The sequence below is a fragment of the Hemitrygon akajei genome, chromosome 6, assembly GCF_048418815.1.
Source record: "Hemitrygon akajei chromosome 6, sHemAka1.3, whole genome shotgun sequence".
NCBI classification, from domain to species: Eukaryota; Metazoa; Chordata; class Chondrichthyes; order Myliobatiformes; family Dasyatidae; genus Hemitrygon; species Hemitrygon akajei.
This window is the reverse complement of record NC_133129.1, coordinates 123,170,263-123,190,216: the sequence shown is the minus strand read 5'-3', so window position 1 is coordinate 123,190,216 and position 19,954 is coordinate 123,170,263. Positions and strand designations below refer to the sequence as shown.

At 43.1% G+C, this 19,954-nt stretch overlaps 1 protein-coding gene across 2 annotated transcripts in view; it reads right to left on the bottom strand.

Moving 5' to 3' along the window:
* Positions 1-19,954, bottom strand: part of creb3l1 (cAMP responsive element binding protein 3-like 1) — a 188,476-nt gene that overhangs the window by 91,040 nt on the left and 77,482 nt on the right. For both annotated transcript variants that reach the window (XM_073049177.1, XM_073049176.1), the window contains exon 2: positions 3,738-3,936. In XM_073049177.1, the coding sequence (XP_072905278.1) occupies positions 3,738-3,936 (199 nt within the window). The remainder of the gene's footprint in view (positions 1-3,737; positions 3,937-19,954) is intronic.

Genomic DNA, 19,954 nt, shown 5'->3' with positions numbered 1-19,954 from the left:
GTAGTACTTGTGCCATTATTTGTCAGGACTGTTGCACGCACCTAAGAATGATGATGCACCTAAGAACATCACTGACTTAGCTGTGTGTACCCAGCTAAAAACACACAAGGTTAAGAAGACTCGGCAGGAATTACATGGGATTCCATCATCACCATGGGGACTCTAGGTGCTTTCACTCTTTACTAGTGGTTGTGATATTCCCTGCTATTTGTAATAATCATTTTAATCTTTTGCCCAAGACCACTCTGTGGAGCCGTGGCCCACAAAGCAGCTGCCTCCATTTTGAACAAACAGCCAAATGGGCCCTGATGAAACTGTCATGGAATATCAGAGACTCTGTGCTACAGAAATTCAGTAAGATTTGTGCTGTCCTCAACAGGACTAAACGGTGGGACTATGGAAGCTGCAGTAAGGCAAGGGAGATCATAATACCCAGACAAGGGTAGACTGCAGATAGAGGGCAGTCAGTGCAGGCAAGAAAGGTCTTTGAAGAGCACTGCTTCCCTTAGCACAGTATGGGTCTGGAGATGAGGTAAGTGATCCAGGGCACACACAACAACCAGGGGAAAATTGCTTTACTAACTTCAAGTATCGTCGGTTGTCAGCTTGTAGTGTCAATTTACATTTGGTACCTCATTGTGAATGGTGATCGTTCTTGCAAGGAATTCAAACATACAGTTGGGTACAGTTACTGATTATAACCAATGTTTCAATTACAAACTCTGCCATCGTCTTCAGGGATGATGCCTGGGTATGACTAGTCCAGTGGTATTTATATCCTCGCAGTCTGTCCCTCCCGATTGGCTCGTCCTCATCCAATCAGGTCTCTGCTCTCCCACCTTGTTTACAATCAAATTCCAGTTCTTGTAAACCAAGAGCTGAAACCTGATTGGACACCAGACTAGACACACCCAGACATCATCCCTGATGAAGATGGCAGAGTTTGTCATCGAAACATCGGTTATAATCGATGGAAACATAAGAAGAGTTTATTCATCATATATGCCAGGAAAGCACTAGATCCTTTTCCAAACATACTGTATATAGTTTACCAAGTGGTCAATTTCTGTAAGTGCTGGCCAATTCTGTATGAAAATGACATTTCTCTGTTCAAGTTTCAGAACAGTGTGGGTGACAGGGACTATGCTATTCTCCTTGTGCATGAGTAAAATAATGTTTGAAGCATAACCGAATGTAAGTGTTCTGATTCCAGTTATTGGTGATGACACAAGGCAGTGGATGTTGTCCACATGGACTTTAGCGAGGCCCGTAACAAGGTCCCGCTTGGGAGATTGGACAAGAAGGTGCAGTTGCATTCAAGATAGGGTAGTAAATCGGATTAGACATTTGCCAGAGAGTGGTAGTAGATGGTTGCCTCTCTGACTAAAGGCTTGTAATTAGTAGTTTGCCATGGGGATCAGTGCTGGTTCCATTGTAGCTTATCATCTGTATCAATGATCTGGATGATAATTGTTAAAATAATCTGCAAATTTGCAAGGGAACCCAAGATTGGGGGTGTAGTGGGCAGCGAGGAAGACTATCAAAGCTTGCAGCAGGATCTGGACCAGCTGGAAAAGTGGCAGGTGATATTTAGTGCAGACAAGTATGAGATGTTGCACTTTGGGTGGACCACCTAGCGTACGGCTTACACGGTGAGTGGTGGGGCACTGGGGAGTGCAGTAGAACAGAGAGATCTGGAATACAGGTCTATAATTCAATGAAAATGGTCTCAAAGCTAGATAGAGTCATAAAGAAAGTATTTGACACATTGGCCTTCATAAATCTAATTATTTAGTACAGGAGTTGGGACGTTATACTCAGTGACCGCCTGATTAGGTACACCTGGACACCAGCTCATCAATGCAAATATCTAATCAGCCAATTACGAGGCAGCAACTCAATGCATAAAAGCATGCAGACGTGGTCAAGAGGTTCAGTTGTTATTCAGACCAAACGTCAGAACGGGGAAGAAATGTGATCTAAGCGACTTTGACCATTGGTGCTAGATGGGGTGGTTTGAGTATCTCAGAAGCTGCTGATCTCCTGGGACCTACATGCACAGCAGTCTAAAGTTTACAGAGAATGGTGTGAAAAACAAAAAAAAAATCCAGTGAATAGCAGTTCTCCTTGTTAATGGGAGATATCAGAGAAAATTGGCCAGGCTGGTGGTTCAAGCTGACAGGAAGGAACACCATTACATACATAGCAATTCCACTACAAGCACTTAAGTATAAATAAGGAGCAGCACATCTTTCTATCACAGCATAGACTTGCATAACGACATTGGGGATCCTCCTACAAAATAGCAGGGTGATAGGTGATAGCCTTCAAGTTAAAAAAATTAAAATAATGTTCATAGATCCAGCAGAACAGTGAGGGTTAATAGAGAAATCCAACAGAATGAATAATCTCTGAAAACAAGCCTGACAGCTTCATCTGTTTTCACTTAGTAAAAACAGTGAATCAGAAGGTGCAAAAACCACAAAACAAGATAAGTTTACAGTTACTTCCAAAGCTAATTCTCCTCTGCAATCTACAATGCTGCGAGTTTCAGCAGGAAAACTCGTCTGTTAAAGTGCCAGTCAGTTTAACACAAGCAAGGGCAGTGTGAGCAACATACATGTCAGCTGCTAAAGTGGAAAAAAAGCACTATATACATCACAGCATTGTAGTGTAGTGGTTGCTCTGAAAATAATCCTATGGGGTGGCAGCTTCAGAAAGGAAACATTACTGGGCTAAAGGCAAGTTTTAAAGGTGTGCTCTACGTGAATGAAACTGTTAACTTGCACTTCCGATGTATAGGCCACAGACCCTCATAAATCGGCCCATACAAGGCAGAAATAAGCTCCATATGCTTCAAAGTGGACAACTAATTTACAGTGGCTAGGCTCCAAGTGGTTCCTGCTGGATATAATACAGCAAGGAAGGGAATTAATAACACAGCGACTACAGCAGGAAAGACAAGAGAATGGGTACTGCATGTGCTACAGAGAAAGGGTTATAACATACAAGACAGAGAGAAGTATAACAGACTCTGAGGAAATATTTCAGGAGAAAGGGAGAATGCACATATAGTACAGAGGAAAAATCATAGACAATGAAAGGGCAAAGGGAATTGATGCACCATCAGTAACTCTCGGAGACGGGAGGCAAATGATAGGCTTTTATTAGCTGCATGAAACCACCACACGACATCCTGGAGACTGAGGGGGGAGCAGTGCCTCCAATCGCCTTTATACAGGGGTCTGTGGGAGGAGCCACAGGAGCAGTCAGCAGGGGGCGTGTCCAGACAGGTATATGTAGTTCACCACAGGAAAATCTCATATATTTCACACATTATACATCACAATATTATTTATATCTCTCCTGGTCCTCATTCTCTTTCCTGTATAGTGTTTGATACTGACCGTCTCTCCTATATTGCACGTGATTCTGAGCCTCTCGGAACACATAGTGTACGATGATGTAAAATCATTCCTGTGTAGTATAACATTAACTCTCTCTCCTATACATTTTGTTTGGTATTAACTTTCACTCCTGTACAGTGTGTGTAATATTAGCTCTCTCTCCAGTTCAGTGTGTGAGATATTGGCTCTCGCTTCTATATTGTGAATGTGATACTAATTTTCATTCTGTGATTTTATTCCCAAATAGAAATCCATCACAGCAAAGCATTTCACTCTCTGATCTGTTCCACTGCTTTCCACTCACCCACATCCCACAAGCAGCCTTCCTACCTTCATCCATTTTGATTGGCATGAGTGGACTCTGAGGAGCCGAGTCTCCACTTAAGGAGTAGCTGTGCTCTGCCTGGATGGCTGGTGTGGCTGGGTCAAGCTCCATGTCCAGTAGAGGGTTCTTCTCAACCAGCAGCTGGTCATCAAAGAAACTACTGAACAGCTCATTGGAGAAATCATCCAAGTTTTCTGAAAAATGCTGCAAGTGAATGGAAAAGAAATGTGTAACTGCACAGAGCCCAATTAAATAATGTCAGCACATACAACCCGGCAAAACTATACCTTGCACAACAAGACCCTGATTGATATTATCACTGACTCTCCCTCACTTGGACGCGTTAGGTCATATGTCCCCTAACTTAAACAGTAGTGTTGAACAGACATCCCAATTACAAGACCCAATTAAACATCGTTACTGCATGGAGGTTCCTGATTAAGCATTGTTACTGCATCCGGTAAGTTAAACAGTTATGGCAGAGAATCTCCTGAGTAAGCAATGTTGCAGTACATGTCCTCTTACTTGCTACACATGGCCTTATTGGTGTCCTGATTCAGAGTCTCGATCCAAAATTTCAGCCAGCTTTTTGCCTCCACAGATGCTGCTTCACCTGCAGGGTTCTTCTAGCAGTTTATTTTTTTTGCCCCAGATTTCAAATACAGTGGATTCCAGTTCATTGGGACACATCGGGACCAGTCCATTTTGGCCCAATTAAGTGGCTGCCCCAAATAGCCAAAGTTTCATGGAAATAGTTTAAAAGGTATAAAAAAAGACTAACTGTGGTTTATCTGAGTATCAAATTATGTTTTAAGTAAATTACTGAACACATTTGAACACTACCACAGCACTATATAACTATGTATTAGTTTCTAAATAGTTATTGATGGAGGAATTCATCCAGTGTACATTTCTGTGCCCTTTTGACTGAAGGTATATGATTAAAATCAGCTGTACACCTAGTGCAGATGATGGACTGCCTTCATACAGTGCTTTTAACCATTGCATCCTTCAAATCATTTTCATTGTAATATTCAAGACAATTGTCGCTATCTTCAAACTCTTCATAGTTCCTAATTTGATGAAGTAGTGAAATGGTTTAATTTTCCTCTCCCAGTCATGTCTGGCATCTCCAAGCCTGAATGCTTAGAACCGCAGTGAGCAAAACAGTTCTGAATTATCTTACTGCTTATCCCTTGCCAACTATCAGTGAAAAGAAAATCAATGCTTCTCCGAACTGTTCACTCGAAGCACGATGTAGTCTCTAATGGCCACACAAGTGCACATGACTGACACTAGTTAGAGCTACACACACACAATGCTGGAGGAACTCAGCAGGTCAGGCAGCATCTATGGAAAAGAGAAAACAGTCGACGTGTCGGGCTGAGACCCTTCTTCAGGACGGAGAAGGAAGGGGAAGATGCCAGTGAAGGGAGGGGAAAGGTTGGCTGGAAGGTGATAGGTGAAGCCAGATGGGTGGAAAGGTTCAGAGCTGGAGAAGAAAGAATCTGATAGGAGAGAAGAATGGACAATAGGAGAAAGGGAATGAGGAAGGGACCCAGGGAAAAGAAGTGAAAGGCCAGAGTAGGGAATGGGGTGGGGAAGGGGTTCAGTTGGAAGCTGTTCAGCAACAGTCTTCTGTCCCAATCAAGCGGCATAGTGTCCCAAATAAATGAAGGGAATCCTTTTAGGAGTTCTTTAGGAATTGTCCCAAATAAGCACCTGTCCCAATTACCCAATGGGTCCATTAACAGGAATCCACTGTACTGTGTCTCAATGAAATAGTGTTACTGTAGTGAGACCCCTGATCAAAGTGTTACTGCATACAGACTGATTGGTGTTACTACTTGCACCCTGATTAAACAGCATTACTGCATATCGCCCCCTCCCGATTCAATCGATTTATTGAATATAGCTGATTAAACTGATTCAACAGAGAACACCGACTAGCATTACTGCAAATGGCCCAGTTAGACAATGTTACTCCCCAAGGCCCTGATTATAGTGTTGCTACAGTCTTATGAGCATTACTGCATATGGTCCGATTAAACAGTGTTGCTGGACAGACACTCAATTAAAGAGCATTACTGCAAATGGCTTTATTAAACAATCTGACTGCATACTGCCTTATTAAACGATGTAACTGTCTACAACCTAAATAAATTAGAAATTAAGAAAGTTTAAATCCCAAGAGTTCAATAAGCTGCATCTATGGTGCAGTGTCAATTAGATTTCATGGACTGAAGGGTTGTGCGGAGTTAAAAATCCTGCTCAGGTTGGGATATTAAACAAAGCCACTTCTTTACTCTCTTTGGTAAAGATAAAGCAGCACCAAAGCATTACTTGTAGAACAGTTTGCAAATTCCCTCTATTGCAAGTGCCAATATTAATCCCTCAGCTATTATCTCCATGGGAAAATATTTATGTTTTGGGTAGTTATGTTCCTGAAAATGTGTGAAATTCCCCTCAACTCCTGGGAATCCCTGGTACTTAAATGCTTGTTGGCAAAGGATCATTCCATATGGTACTGAGAATCTTGACTTTGCATCAGGAGCACGTAGAGCCCAGTGCCATCCTAGCTCATAAACTACACAACTTCTCTCCCACCAATTGGCCCCATATTGGCCTCATCAGCTATGGTAAAGACACAGAACTGAAAAAGAAGCAAGTCATCCTAACCCCTAAGGCTGCATCTAAGAACAATTCCTTGCTTTGCCTCCAGTCAGTTAGCTTGCCCATTCAAGGACGTCTGGGATCAAGTTTATTCACCATATGCATTTCCCGTCAGGAAATGTAGAGGAGGCTTGACCCAAAAGTAAAGTAGCGGAGATGATTCAGTAATGAATAATAACAAGCTACAAGGAGCCACAAAACGAGAGAGAACAGATAATACCACAGGCAACAAGATAACTGAAGGCTATGAGCAACTAATTGAGGCTGTCTGGTTCATATGAATGAAAAAGAGTTGTGAAAATAAGAGCTGAGGTTTAAATAGGCTGCAGGTGATGAGCTGGAAATGAGTGGCAGGTGACTCCTGTTAGCTGGGTGGAGACTAGGAGGAGCCAGCCTATGCCTGACATTTCTACTACCTGAGTATAGGCAAGTACTGAAGATCAGAGCACCAGTAGAGAGGACCAAGAAAGTATGGACAAGGAAGGCACAGGAATGCTTACAGGACTGCTTTGATTCAGTGGACTGTATTCGGGGATTCATCTTTGAGTCTGAATATGCTACAGTTGTCACTGACTTCATTAAAACCTGTGTGGATGAATGTGTGCCTACGAGAACACACTATACATGACCTAATCAAAAGCTGTGGAATGACCAGGAGATTCATAGTCTGCTGAGTGCTAGATCTATGACATTCAAGTCTGGTGATCCAGGACTATACAGGAAGGCCAGGTATGACTTACAGAGTACTACCTCAAGAGCAAGAGCTCTGCAATTTGCATATCACCATAATAGGTCTACGACAGCTGCAATCTCATTGGCTCTTCATGCGGCCTTGGATCACCTGGACAATACTAATACACATGGCAGGCTGCTGCTTATTGACTATAGCTCAGTGTTTAACACAATCAGGCCAACGTGTGTGATCTAAAAGCTCCAAACCTGGATCCCTGTACCTCCATCTGCAACTGGATCCTCAACTTCCTCGCCGGAAGAGCATAGTCTGTGCGGATTGGAAATAGCATCTCCCCCTCGCTGAGGATAACTCTGCCACACCTCAGAGATGTGCGCTTAGCCCACTGCTCTGCTCTCTCTAGACACATGATTGTCTGGCTAGACACAGCTCAATGCCATCGATAAATTTTCTGATGACTCAACTATTGTTGGCAGTATTTCAGAATGGTGATGAGAGGGCTTACAGGAGCGAGATATACCAGCTAAATGAGTGGTGTTGCACTCAACGTCAGTAAGACCAAAGAAGTGATTGTGGACTTCAGAAAAGGTAAGATGAAGGAACACACACTGATCCTCATAAAGGGATCAAAAGTGGGAAGGATGATCAAGTTCAAGTTCCAGGGTGTCAACATCTCTGAGGATCTATCCCGGGCCCAACATATTAATGCAGTTACAAATGTAACCCTCAGTTTCGGTTAGTGGCTTAATCTAGGGCGAGACAGCCCCTGGCCCGGCAAAACTTGAGAAATCTTGTTTGGGTGGATGCTGCATGAAGTGTCCCCTGTTACAAATCAGTACCACAAAATAACAAACAGTACACCATATGCAATTAAATGATTGAGCTTTATAATTCTTAATTTGACTATATGGTTAGCAAAGAAACAAAAAAAGGAAAAGGGCCCATTCTCATGGAACTGTCTAGAGCGCAACGTTGGAACTCAAGATTCTGTCCATTTGTTCCCCGTCAACCTCCTCCAAGCATCACCGACCCTCGGACCCTCGCTCCAAGTCCTCTCCATCCCGATGTCTACCAACTCTCCATTCACAACTTCTCTCTTCATCTCTCGCCGCCAAAAGACCGCGAATCCCTTCTCCCAGACCCACAAGAAAGAACAAAATGCCTCTCATTGGATAGCACTACATTCCAAAACTCCCGTTATCTCTAGTCATAATCCAAACACTGCTACTACAGCAAAACCATTACATTAGCAGTGAAAACTTACAGCCAGTTACACAGAGAATGCATGACAGCAGCGATATTTCATTAGGAGTTTGAGGAGATTTGGTTTGTCACCAAAGACACTTGCAAATTTCTACAGATGTACTGTGGAGAACATTCTACCTGGCAGTATCACCTCTGGAATGGGTGGGAGGGGGACTGCAGTGGATTGAAATAAGCTGCAGGAAGTTATAAACTCAGCCGGCTCCATCATGGGCATTAGCTTCTGTAGCATTCTGGACATCTTCAAGGAGCGATGCCTCAAAAAGTCAACATCCATCATTAAGGAGCCCTATCACCCAGGGCATGCCCTCTTCTCATTGCTGCCATCAGAGAGGAGGTACAGAAGACAAAAGGCACAAACTTAATGATTAAGGAACAGCTTCTTCCCCTTTGCCATTATAAGACCATAAGATATAGGAGCAGAATTAGGCTATTTCGCTTCTCAAGTCTGCTTTACCATTTTATCATAGCTGATCCAATTTTTCTCTCAGCCCCAATCTCTTGCCTTCTCTCTGTATCCCTTCATGCCCTGGCCAATCAATAATCTATCAACCTCTGCCTTAAATATACATAAAAGCTTGGCCTCCACAGATGCCTGTGGCAAAGAATTCCACAGATTCATCACCCTCTGGCTAAAGAAATTCCTTCTCATCTCCATCATAAAAGGACGCCCTGCCTCTGTTCTGAATCTATGTCCTCTGGTTTTAGACTCTTTCACCATAGGAAACATCCTCTCCACATCCACTCTATCAAGGCATTTCACCTTTCGATAGGTTTCAATGAAGTCATCCCTCATTCTTCTGAATTCCAGTGAATACGCACCCAGAGCCATTATCGTCAACTGTACTTTTTTTCATAGATGTTGCCTGGCCTGCTGAGTTCCTCCAACATTTTGTGTGTGTTGCTTGGATTTCCAGCATCTGCACATTTTCTCTTGTTCATGATTAAACAACCCTTCAGCAATGCTCTCACCTAAGTCCCTTAACCAATTTCGTAATCCAAATTTCATCATTGACCCTCTCCATGTTCCTTATTGGTTCTTTTGGCTGAGAGCTTAATTAACACTGATCTCCATTACTGTCAGCCTGCCGCGGTGTGATTCTTCCGCCCTGTCGCGGGATTCTTCCGTGCTGTTGAACTGAACTGTTGGCATATCTTGAGTGCTATGAACTGGTTTGAGTTCTTACATGCTGAAATGTTCCACAGGTAGTCATTACCTTCCTTGAGAGTTATGAGGGAGAGGTTTCAGGAGGGTGCTCAGGTTTCTGTGACAGAGGGTAAGTGGGAGCTCCTTACAATGACAGGAAGGTAGTATGAGGTCCTGTTCATTCAGGTCCATGTAATAGGGGAATAAGGGCCCTCAGGATGCCAGACCAACACCATACGCTATAAGTTGTAGGAGGTGGAGAGCGTGTTAAACTGTCGTTAAATGTCAGGAGCAGATGGTCTCAAGGTGTTAGGATTTTGGGGGTTTGTGGTGGGGTAGGGGTAAAGAGATGCATGACCGATCTTCCCCACCAGTAAGAGATTAGATTTGTTCTATATTGTGGGGGGGGGGGGGGTTGGTGAGTGTGGTTTCCTAGGCATGTTTTAGTTGTGGCAGAGTGGGTGTGAGCTGGTTAGTGTCCAGGGTTTAAAGAGGTGGGTCATATGGTTAAGCTTCCCAACTTCAGAAATGTTAGTTGGTATGGTGGTGAAGGCAGATGGGGAGTGGATTCAGCTGAATGTAGGACTGAAGGTGCTGTATTTCAATGTGCGTCACATTCAGAATAAGGTGGACAAACACGTGGCACAATTAGAGATTGGTTGGTTTGACATTGTGGCCATCACTGAGTCATGGCGGAAAAGAGGTCATAGTTGAGAGCCTGACGTCAAAGGGTATTCTCTGAGTCGAAAGGACAAGCAGGAAGACATAGGTGGTGGTGTAGCTCTGTTCATAAAAGATGGAATTATATCTTTAGAACGAGGTGACATAGGGTCAGAGAATGTTGAATCTTTGTGGGTGGAATTAAGAAAGTGCAAGGGTGAAAAAACCATAATGGGAATCATATAGAGGCCTCCAAATAGCAGCCAAGATGTGGGGTTGAGATTGCAAATGGAGCCAGAAAGGGTATGTAATAAGGGTAATGTCACAATTTTAATATGCAAGGGGACTGGAAAAATCAAGTTAGTGTCAGATCACAAGAGAGAGAACTCATTGAATGTGTATGAGATGGCTTTTTAGAGCAGCTTGTGCTTGAGCCTACTTGGGGAAAGGCTATTTCAGATTCTGTATTGTCTAATAACCCAGATCTTGTCAGGGAGCTTAACGTAAAGGAACCCTTAGGGTACAGTGATCATAAGATGATTAAATTCATATTGCAATTTGAGAAAGAGAAGCATTAGTCATATGTATCAGTATCACAATGGAATAAAGGGAATTACAGAGGCCTGAGAGAGGAGCTTGCCCGGTGGATTGGAGGAGGATACTGTCAGGGTTGAAGGCAGAGCAGAGGCAGCTGAAGTTTCTGGGAAAAGTTCACAAGGTGCAGGATAAATATAGCAGAATTTCAGTGGAGTAAAGGAAATTACAGCGGTATGAGAGAAGAGTTGGCCAAAGTAAATTGGAAGGAGATGCTGACAGGGATGCAACAGAGCAGCAATGGCATGAGTTTCTTGGAAAACTGAGGCAGGCGCAGAATAGATGTGTTCCTGAAAACAAAGCAATACTCAAATAGCAAAACAGTACAACCATGGCTGACAAGGAAAGACAAAGCCAATATAAAAGCCAAACAGAAGGCGTACAACAAAGCAAATATTAGTGGGAAGTCAAAGAATTGGGAAGCTTTTAAGACCTTATAGAGTGCATTAGAGGGAAAAGAAGAAATATGAAAACAAATTAGCAAACAGTATCAACGTGGATAATAAAAGCTTTTACAAATATGTAAAAAATAACAGAGAGATGAGAGTGGATATAGGACCTCTAGAAACTGAGACCAGAGAAGTAATAATTGGGGACAAGGAGATGGCAGATGAACTACGGTAAGTGGGTATTTTGTATCAGTCTTCACTGTGGAGGACACTAGCAGTGTGCCAGATGTTGAAGGGTGTGAGGGAAGAGAAGTGAGTACAGTTACTATTACAAGGGAGAAGGTGCTCAAAAAGCTGAAAGACCTAAGGGTACATAAGTCACCCGGACCAGATGAACTGCACTCTAGGGTTTTGAAAGAGGTAGCATTAGAGATTGTGGAGGCATTAGCAATGATCTTTCAAAAACCATTGGACTCTGGCATAGTGCCAGAGGACTGGAAAATTGCAAATGTCACTCCAGTCCTTAAGAAAGGAGGAAGGCGTGAGAAAGGAAATTACAGACCAGTTAGCCTTGGGAAGATGTTGGAGTCAATTGTTAAGGATGAGGTGACGGAGTACTTGGTGACACAGGACAAGATAGTACAAAGTCAGCATGGTTTCCTTCAGGGAAAATCCTGCCAGACGAACCTGTTGGAATTCTTTGAGGAGATTACAAGTAGGATAGATAAAGGAGATGCAGTGCATGTTGTATATTTGGATTTTCAGAAGGCCCTTGACAAGGTGCCACACATGAGGCTGCTTACCAAGTTAAGAACCAGTGGTATTACAGGAAAGATATTAACAAGGTTAGAGCATTGGCTGATTGGTAGGAGGCAACAAGTGGGAATAAAAGGATCCCTTCCTGGTTGGCTGCCAGTGACTAGTGGTGTTCCGCAGGGATCGGTGTTGGGACCGCTTCTTTCTATGCTGTATATAAAGGATTTAGATAATGGAATAGATGGCTTTGTTGCCAAGTTTGCAGATGATATGAAGAGTGGTGGAGGGGCAGGTAGTGTTGAGGAAACAGGTAGGATGCAGAAGGAATTAGACAGATTAGGAGAATAGCAAGAAAGTGGCAAATGAAATACAATGTTAGAAAATGCATGGTCATCCACTTGGTAGTATACATAAATGTGCAGACTAATTTCTAAATCAGGAGAAAATCAAAAAATCTGAGATGCAAAGGGACTTGAGAGTCCTTGTACAGAACACCCTAAAGGTTAACTTGCAGGTTGAGTCAGTGGTGAGGAAGGCAAATGCAATGTTAGCATTCATTTCATGAGGTCTAGAATACAAGAGCAGGGATGTGATGCTGAGGCTTTATAAGGCACTGGTGAGGCCTCACCTTGAGTATTGTGAACAGTTTTGGACCCTCATCTTAGAAAAGATGTGCTGACATTGGAGAAGGTTCAGAGAAGGTTCACAAAGATGATTCCAGGAATGAAAGGGTTATCATACAAGGAACGTTTGATAGCTCTGGATCTGTACTTACTGAAATTTAGAAGGATGAGGGGGGATCTCAGTGAGACCTTTTGAATGTTGAAAGACCTATACAGCATAGATGTGGAAAGCATGTTTCCCATGGTGGGGGAGTCTAGGACAAGAGGGCACAGCCTTAGGAGAGAAGGGGCGAACATTTAAAACAGAGATGCGGAGAAATTTCTTTAGCCAGAGGATGATGAATTTGTGGAATTTATTACAACAGGCAGTTGTGGAGGCCAAGTCGTTCAGTGTATTTAAAGCAGAGCTTGATTGGTTCTTGATTGGACACGGCATCAAAGATCAAAGGGAAAAGGCTGGGGAGTGGGGCTGAGGAGGGGAGAAAAGGATCAGCCATGATTGAATGGCAGAGCAGACTTGATGGGCCAAATGGCCCAATTCTGCTCCTATGTCTTATAGTCTTGTATATGCCATATATATTTTATGCACACTTTGAAAAGGGAAAATGAAACACCTGGGTGACTCCCTGCAGGATCTGGTGACTATGGTCTGTCTCGAAAGCTGACGCCAGAACAACCTTCAAGAGGAGGTTTCCGCCTGCTTCGAAAGGGCAACTATCACATGAGGCAGGAAGAGCTGCCTGAATCACAATCGCTTAGTTGCACTCACGTCTACCGTGATGAAGTGCTTTGAGAGACTGGTCATGGCTAGAATCAATTCCTGCCAGCGCAAGAACCTAGACCCACTGCAATTTGCCTATCACCACAATAGTTCTAGAGTGGATGCAATCTCACTGGCTCTCCACTCAGCCTTGGATAGTAACACCTACATCAGACTGCTGTTTATTGATTACAACTCAGCATTCAATGCAATTATACCATCAGCTCTAACCGATAAGCTCTCAAACCTGGGCCTCTGTACTTCACTCTACAGCTGGATCCCTGACTTCCTCTCTGGGAGACCACAATCAGTGCAGATCATAAATAACATCTCCACCTCGCTGACAGTCGACACTGCCACACTTCATGGAAGCGTGCTTAGCCCACTGCTCTACTCTCTCTCTAAACACATGGCTGTGTGGCTGGGCACAACTCAAACGGCATCTGTAAATCTGCTGACAGCACAAATAGAATTCCAGATGGTGACAAGGAGGTGTACTGGAACAAGATAGATCAACTGTTTGAGTGCTGTCACAATAAGTGTCAGAAAGAACAAGGAATTGATTGTGGACTTTAGGAAGGGAAGTCAAGGGAATGCACACCAGTCCTCATCGAGGGATTAGCAGTGGAAAAGGTGAGAAGTTTCAAGTTCCTGGGTCTAAACCTCTCTGAAGATCTATCCCGGGCCCAACATATTGATGCAATTCCAAAGAAGGCACATCAGAGGCTATATTTGAACAAATTTACATATAATAATATGTAATTAAAATAAAGGTAGCACTTAAAGGACAGAAATAAAATGAAAGATGCTTAAATAAATAAATACCAGCATGTATTTACAATGCAAACTGCTAGCATTACAAGAAGTTGTTCTAAGTGTCTACAGTGCAGTGACAAGGGTTCTCAATAGAGCGGGGTGGGGTGGGCGGAATGATCGATTCGATTAGCTGCCTAGGGAAAGAAGCTTTTAAAATAACATGAAGTTTTAGTTTTAATAGCTGTATATAGCATTTACCAGAAGGGAGCTTTTGGAAAGGGCAGTTAGCAGGGTGAGCAGTGAATGCAGTGAATTTTCCTGCCCACTTCTCTGTCCTGGACACATACAAGTCCTACAGTGGTGGTAGACTGCAGCCAGAGAGAGGGCAATTCTGCTGACCTGCAAAGGTTTACGGATATTGTCGAAGGATGCTGCACCAAACGAGACAGTGAAGGCTGATGTGAAGATGCTCTCTAAGATGACAGTGTTGAACCACACCAGTGCGTTCTGGGGAAGATGAAACTTCACAATCAAAAATGCATCCTCTGCTGAGCATGGGTTAGAGAGGTGGGACTGACTGATTTGAAACCCACTGTTCTGCCTGATATCACCATTCCAAGTGCATTTTCAGCAATGCCCTTCCCAGCCCAGCTTTCTTTTCATTGTAATTAAGTTCTGGTATGAAAACAGTTAAACATCCTTAGCCCTGCCCTGGGGAACTCAAAGGGAGTGAGCAGGATCTTTCAAAAGCCCCAGATCCGTCTTAGCAAGGGAAATGATTACCTCTGTGTCCTGCAGTTGAGTACCTTGGGAGACAACTGCAGAGGGTGTGCTCGAATTATCCTGCACTGACTCACACCAGGATGTGCAAAGCAGCTGAACAAGCTCTGCCAGCAGGCTTTAATTTATTCACAGCCATAAATGAAATGCAGCCTCTTACCTACGTCATTGCACCTGTACAGGGTTATCTCAAAACCAATAATACATTTGCAAATATGTTCTGCAATGTAAACCAGGATATCCTATATGGCTTTCTTTGAAAAGCCTTTCAAACAAAATACAACGTCATTATCTAAGTTAGTCTTAGGCGAGGAGGATATCACCTCGGCTTCAAGGAAACTCACCAAGAATGCAAATTACTTTTTCTCTGGCCCTTCTACTTTTTGTCTTTTTTGTCTTTTAAGTACCCATGCGTCATTCTGAGGGTGAAACCTTAGCGCAATGAATTAAGCACCCATGCGTCATTCTGTGGGTGAAAGAAACTCATGAAACACAATGCCTCATCTTTTAAATACTGAAGGTGAGTGAATTACACCCACATTTCAAGCAGTGTGCAGGCCACACCTGACGAAAGCTGACATTTGGCAAATTATGAATGACTAAAGGTCACTCCTGTGTGGAGTGCACAGTGCTTATTGCTATCTCAACTGCTATTAACTTATATTAAATGATAGAGGCGACCAACAAGGCTGTAAGGCAGTAGCAGGAGTGCAAAGTGAAGAGCTTGGACTTTAAAAGCCATTACAAAGGGTGAGGGGAATGGCAGTAGCAAGAAGGGTGTAGCCAATGTAAACTGAACCAGCTGCATACCTGGTGGAAGAGGGCTGAGCAGCTAATGTGGAAACAGGCAAAGAAAGATTTTAACTTGCATTTGCCCTAGCTGTTCTACAATCAAGTTTCCTCAAGCAGCAATTCCCTTTGCAAATTCTCTACTGTTACGATCCCAGGGGAAATTATTGACTAGAATCTTAACTGAACCTTGGCAGTCTGCTGGTTGCATATCAGCCATGATCTTTAACACCGTGCTGTAAGACCAAGTCAGAAGCTGGATATTCCACACCGACTGATTGCCCAAAGCATGTTCACTGGCCACAAGACCAAGTCAGAAGTGTAGTGGTACATTCTACATCTGCATGGATGAATATAGCTCCAAACACTTCTGAAGGAGCTTTCATGCTTTAACCTCTCATTGCCGTCAGTACAATCTATACAAAGCACCAGTATAATTTGAGAAAGTCTCTTCAGAACATCACACAAATCCTAATTTTACCATAAGGCAACAAGATAATGGTTGTATTGCCAATTTTCTCTCCAAGCCATTCAGCTTCTTTGAGTAAAAAAAAATAGGACTGTACAAAAGTCTTAGGCACATGTATATAGCTAGAGTGCCTGAGACTTTTGCACAGTACTGTATTTGTCAATGTGGAACGGAGAGTGAGTTTGTAAATCTGGTGAAAATAAAGGATGTTGGGAATGGTGCCACGAGAGGGGTGTATGACAGGTGGCAGAGAAGGAGTCCCAGGGGTAGGGGGTGGCACAGGCAGCCCTGAGTCAACAGGCAAAGTAACTTCATTCCAAACAATCGGTTTATTGATCATTACAGATTGTCTCTCTGGTGCTTCTTGGTCCCCTGCCTCTCGCTTTGCCTTTTTCCAACCACAATTCCCCTCTCCCTGCCCCCCTTCCCACTCTCAGTCCACAACAGAGACCCAGATCAGCATCAGATTTATCATCACTCACACATATCATGAGGTTTTTTGTGTCAGCGGTACAGTGCGATACATAAAATTACTACAGTACTGTGCAAAAGTCTTCAGCGCCCTCACTCCAATTATAAAAACAAGAAACTGCTGGAGAAACTCAGTGGGTCAGACAGCATCTGTGAAGAGGAATGGACAACTGAAGTTTTGGGTTGTCCTCTCATTGGGCATATGGTGTTGCTTTAGGTACCGCAATTTTCATGGAACTCCGGGAAGAACTCCCCTGCTTCAGTGTGAAGTGGTCCGATGGGATCTTTTATTTCTGGTTGAGAGGACAGAAGGGCCCTGGGCTTATTATCTCATCTTCACGACAGCACATCTGATGACAGCTGCACTGCTTGAGAATATTAGCCTGGCGCTGTCTGCTGTGGAATTTGAACTCGCAAATGGTAAGTTCAAGGGCTGCAGCTGACACCTGCAAAAGCCTGTTGGGAAAAGGAAATCAGAAGATCATGGCTGAGCTGCAAACTGCAGACTGCCAAATGACTGGTTATAACAAGATCTTATGATTCTTCTAATCTATCCAGCATCTCAGAAGCCATGTAAATTATTCACATCGTCCATACATAGAAAGAGTGGAGACAAATCTATCAAAATGGACACCAGTGATTAGTCTTGTGTTTGAGCAAACATGACAAAGCCTAGCAGAGGTTAAAGCAATCAACAGAATCATGCCACAACTTCCCAGACCTCATAAAGTTGTCCTGGATGAAGGCAATCTTCCACCCATATAATCTGAGGAAGTCTTCATACAATTCTCAGACTTTTATAAGGGCTCTAGGTTATTAATTCTTCCTTTTGGTCTTTAATAACAGCACAATTTTGTATTCACAATTCAGCTCCCTCACACACTTGCAATGCAAAACAGGCCGAGTTCACTCACACTGCCCAATTGGTACAATAATGCATAGTCACTGCATTATGCACATATAGAACCATAGACCACAGAACATTACAGCACAGAAACAGGCCTTTTGGACCTTCTTGGCTGTGCCAAATCATTTTTCTGCCTAGTCCCACTGACCTGCACCTGGCCCATATCCCTCCATACACCTCTCATCCATGTACCTGTCCAAGTTTTTCTTAAATGTTAAAAGTGAGCCCGCATTTACCACTTCCATGATATGTATCTTGATATGTATCAAGACAGCACAATTCACATTCATACCTGTGCATTTCAGAGAAATAAATGAGCAGCCAATGAAAACTTAAGAAAAGGGGAAAAAAATCAGCATATCTAAAAATCAGAAATCTAAAGTCCAAAAAAAACCAAGAAAATGATGGAAACCTGTCAGGTCAGGCCACATCTGCGGGAAGAGAAATGAAATCAAATATTTAGGTCAGAAACCCTTCTTAAAAACATAACGAGGACACAAGAGAAGCTTGTTAAAGGGTGTGTGTGTGTGTGTGTGTGTGTGTGTGTGTGTGTGTGTGTGTGTGTGTGTGTGTGTGTGTGTGTGTGTGTGTGTGTGTGTGTGTGTGTGTGTGTGTGTGTGTGTGTGTGTGTGTGTGTGTGTGTGTGTTGAAATTCTAAGCTGGGTCAAGGCAAATTTTGATGGTATGAGAAAGGTTGACTGTGGGCAAAAAGACCACAAGCTAGTGGGAGGTGTTTAAAGGTCAGACAGTGAGAGCTCACGGTCTCCACGTTTCGCAGGGGTTCCCAACCTGGAGTCCAAGGATCCCTTGCTTAATGGTTTTGGTCCATTGCATAAAAAAAGGTTAGGAACCCCTGTTTTCGAGTGAGGTGTAAAGCTGGTAGTAGTAAGGATCCCTACATGGTGAGGTACATTTAAACTCTAGTCAGGAAAACAAAACAAGCATGATGGGTCAGGTACAGGTAGCTGGCAACAAGTGAATTTATGGAGAAATATAAGGAATGCAGTAGAGAACTCGTGAGGAAAATCAAGGAGGGCAAAAAATGGACTTGAGATAACTTTGGCAAAGGTTAAGGAAAGTCTGAAACAAAAATTGCCAGTATATTAAGGTGAAAAGAGTAACTAAAGAGCAAACAGTATCCCTCAAAGATCAAAGACCAAAGGGAACACCTTTTTGTGGGGCCAAAGGACATGGACAAGATACCTTACGAATATTTTTCCTCAGCTTTTTTTACCATGAAGAAGACATGAAGACTTCAGTGGAGGTGCTGGATGTTTTAGGAGGTATGAAGGTAGACTAAGCTCCAGGACCTGACCAGGTATATCCAAGAACATGTGGAAGGCTAGAGAAGAACCTGTGGGAGCCTTGGCTGAGATATTAGCCATGGAAGGGGTGCTGGTAAACTGGAGGGTAACGAATGTTGTGCCTTTATGTAAGAAGGGCAGCAAAGAAATACATAGGAACTGTAAGTAATAAGTCTAACATCTGTGGTCAGTAAACTACTGGAGAAGGTACTGAGGCATAAGATAAATGCACATTTACAAAGAAAGGGTTTGATCAAAGGTAGTCAGCACAGCTTTGTGCATGGGAGCTCATGTCTTAAGAATGTGATTGAGTTTTTTGATGAGGTGACCAAGAAATCTGGTGAAGGTAGGGCGGTAGATGTGGATTATATTGTCTTTGGCAAGGACCCGCTGTTAAGGCTGAACATGGTAGACTGCTCGGGAGGGTTAGATCACTGAGAATTTAGCAAAGGCTGGCTAAGCGATTTTTCAACTGGCTTGGTGGTAGAAAAGAGGGGGTGATGGTGGAAGGTTATTTCTCATATTGGAGCCCCGTGACTAGAGGTATGCCTCAGGGCTTGGTGCCGGGCCCATTGTTGGATATCTATATCAATGATTTAGATAACAATGTACAAGGCATGGTTAGTAAATCTGCACATGACACTTACACAGGTGGTATAGTAGACATTGAAGAAGGTTGTCAAAAATTACAAGGCGATCTTGATCAGCTGAATAAGTGGCTGAGGACTGGCAAATGGACCTTAATTATGATAAGTGAAAGATGTTGCATTTTGGAAAGTCAAATCCATGTAGAACTTTTACAGTGAACAGCAGAGTGTTATAAAACAGAGGGACCTTGGACTGTAAGACAGTTCACTAAAAGTGGAGTCACAGATAGAGAGGGCGGTGAAGAAGGCTTTTAGCACACTGGCCAACATAAATTGGGGTATTTAGTATAGAAGTTGGAAGATCATGGTGTGACACTAATGGAGTATTGTGTTCAGTTTTGGTCACACAGCTATAGGAAAGATATAATGAAACTGGAAAGACCACTGAAAAGATTTAATAGGATGCTGTCAGTAGTTGAGGGACCATGTTACAGGCAAAGATTGGACAGGCTAGGACTTGATTTCTTAGAGCATAGGAGACTGATTGGTACTACTATATAGATGTACAGAGAGGGGCGCAGATAGAGTGAATACACACCGTTA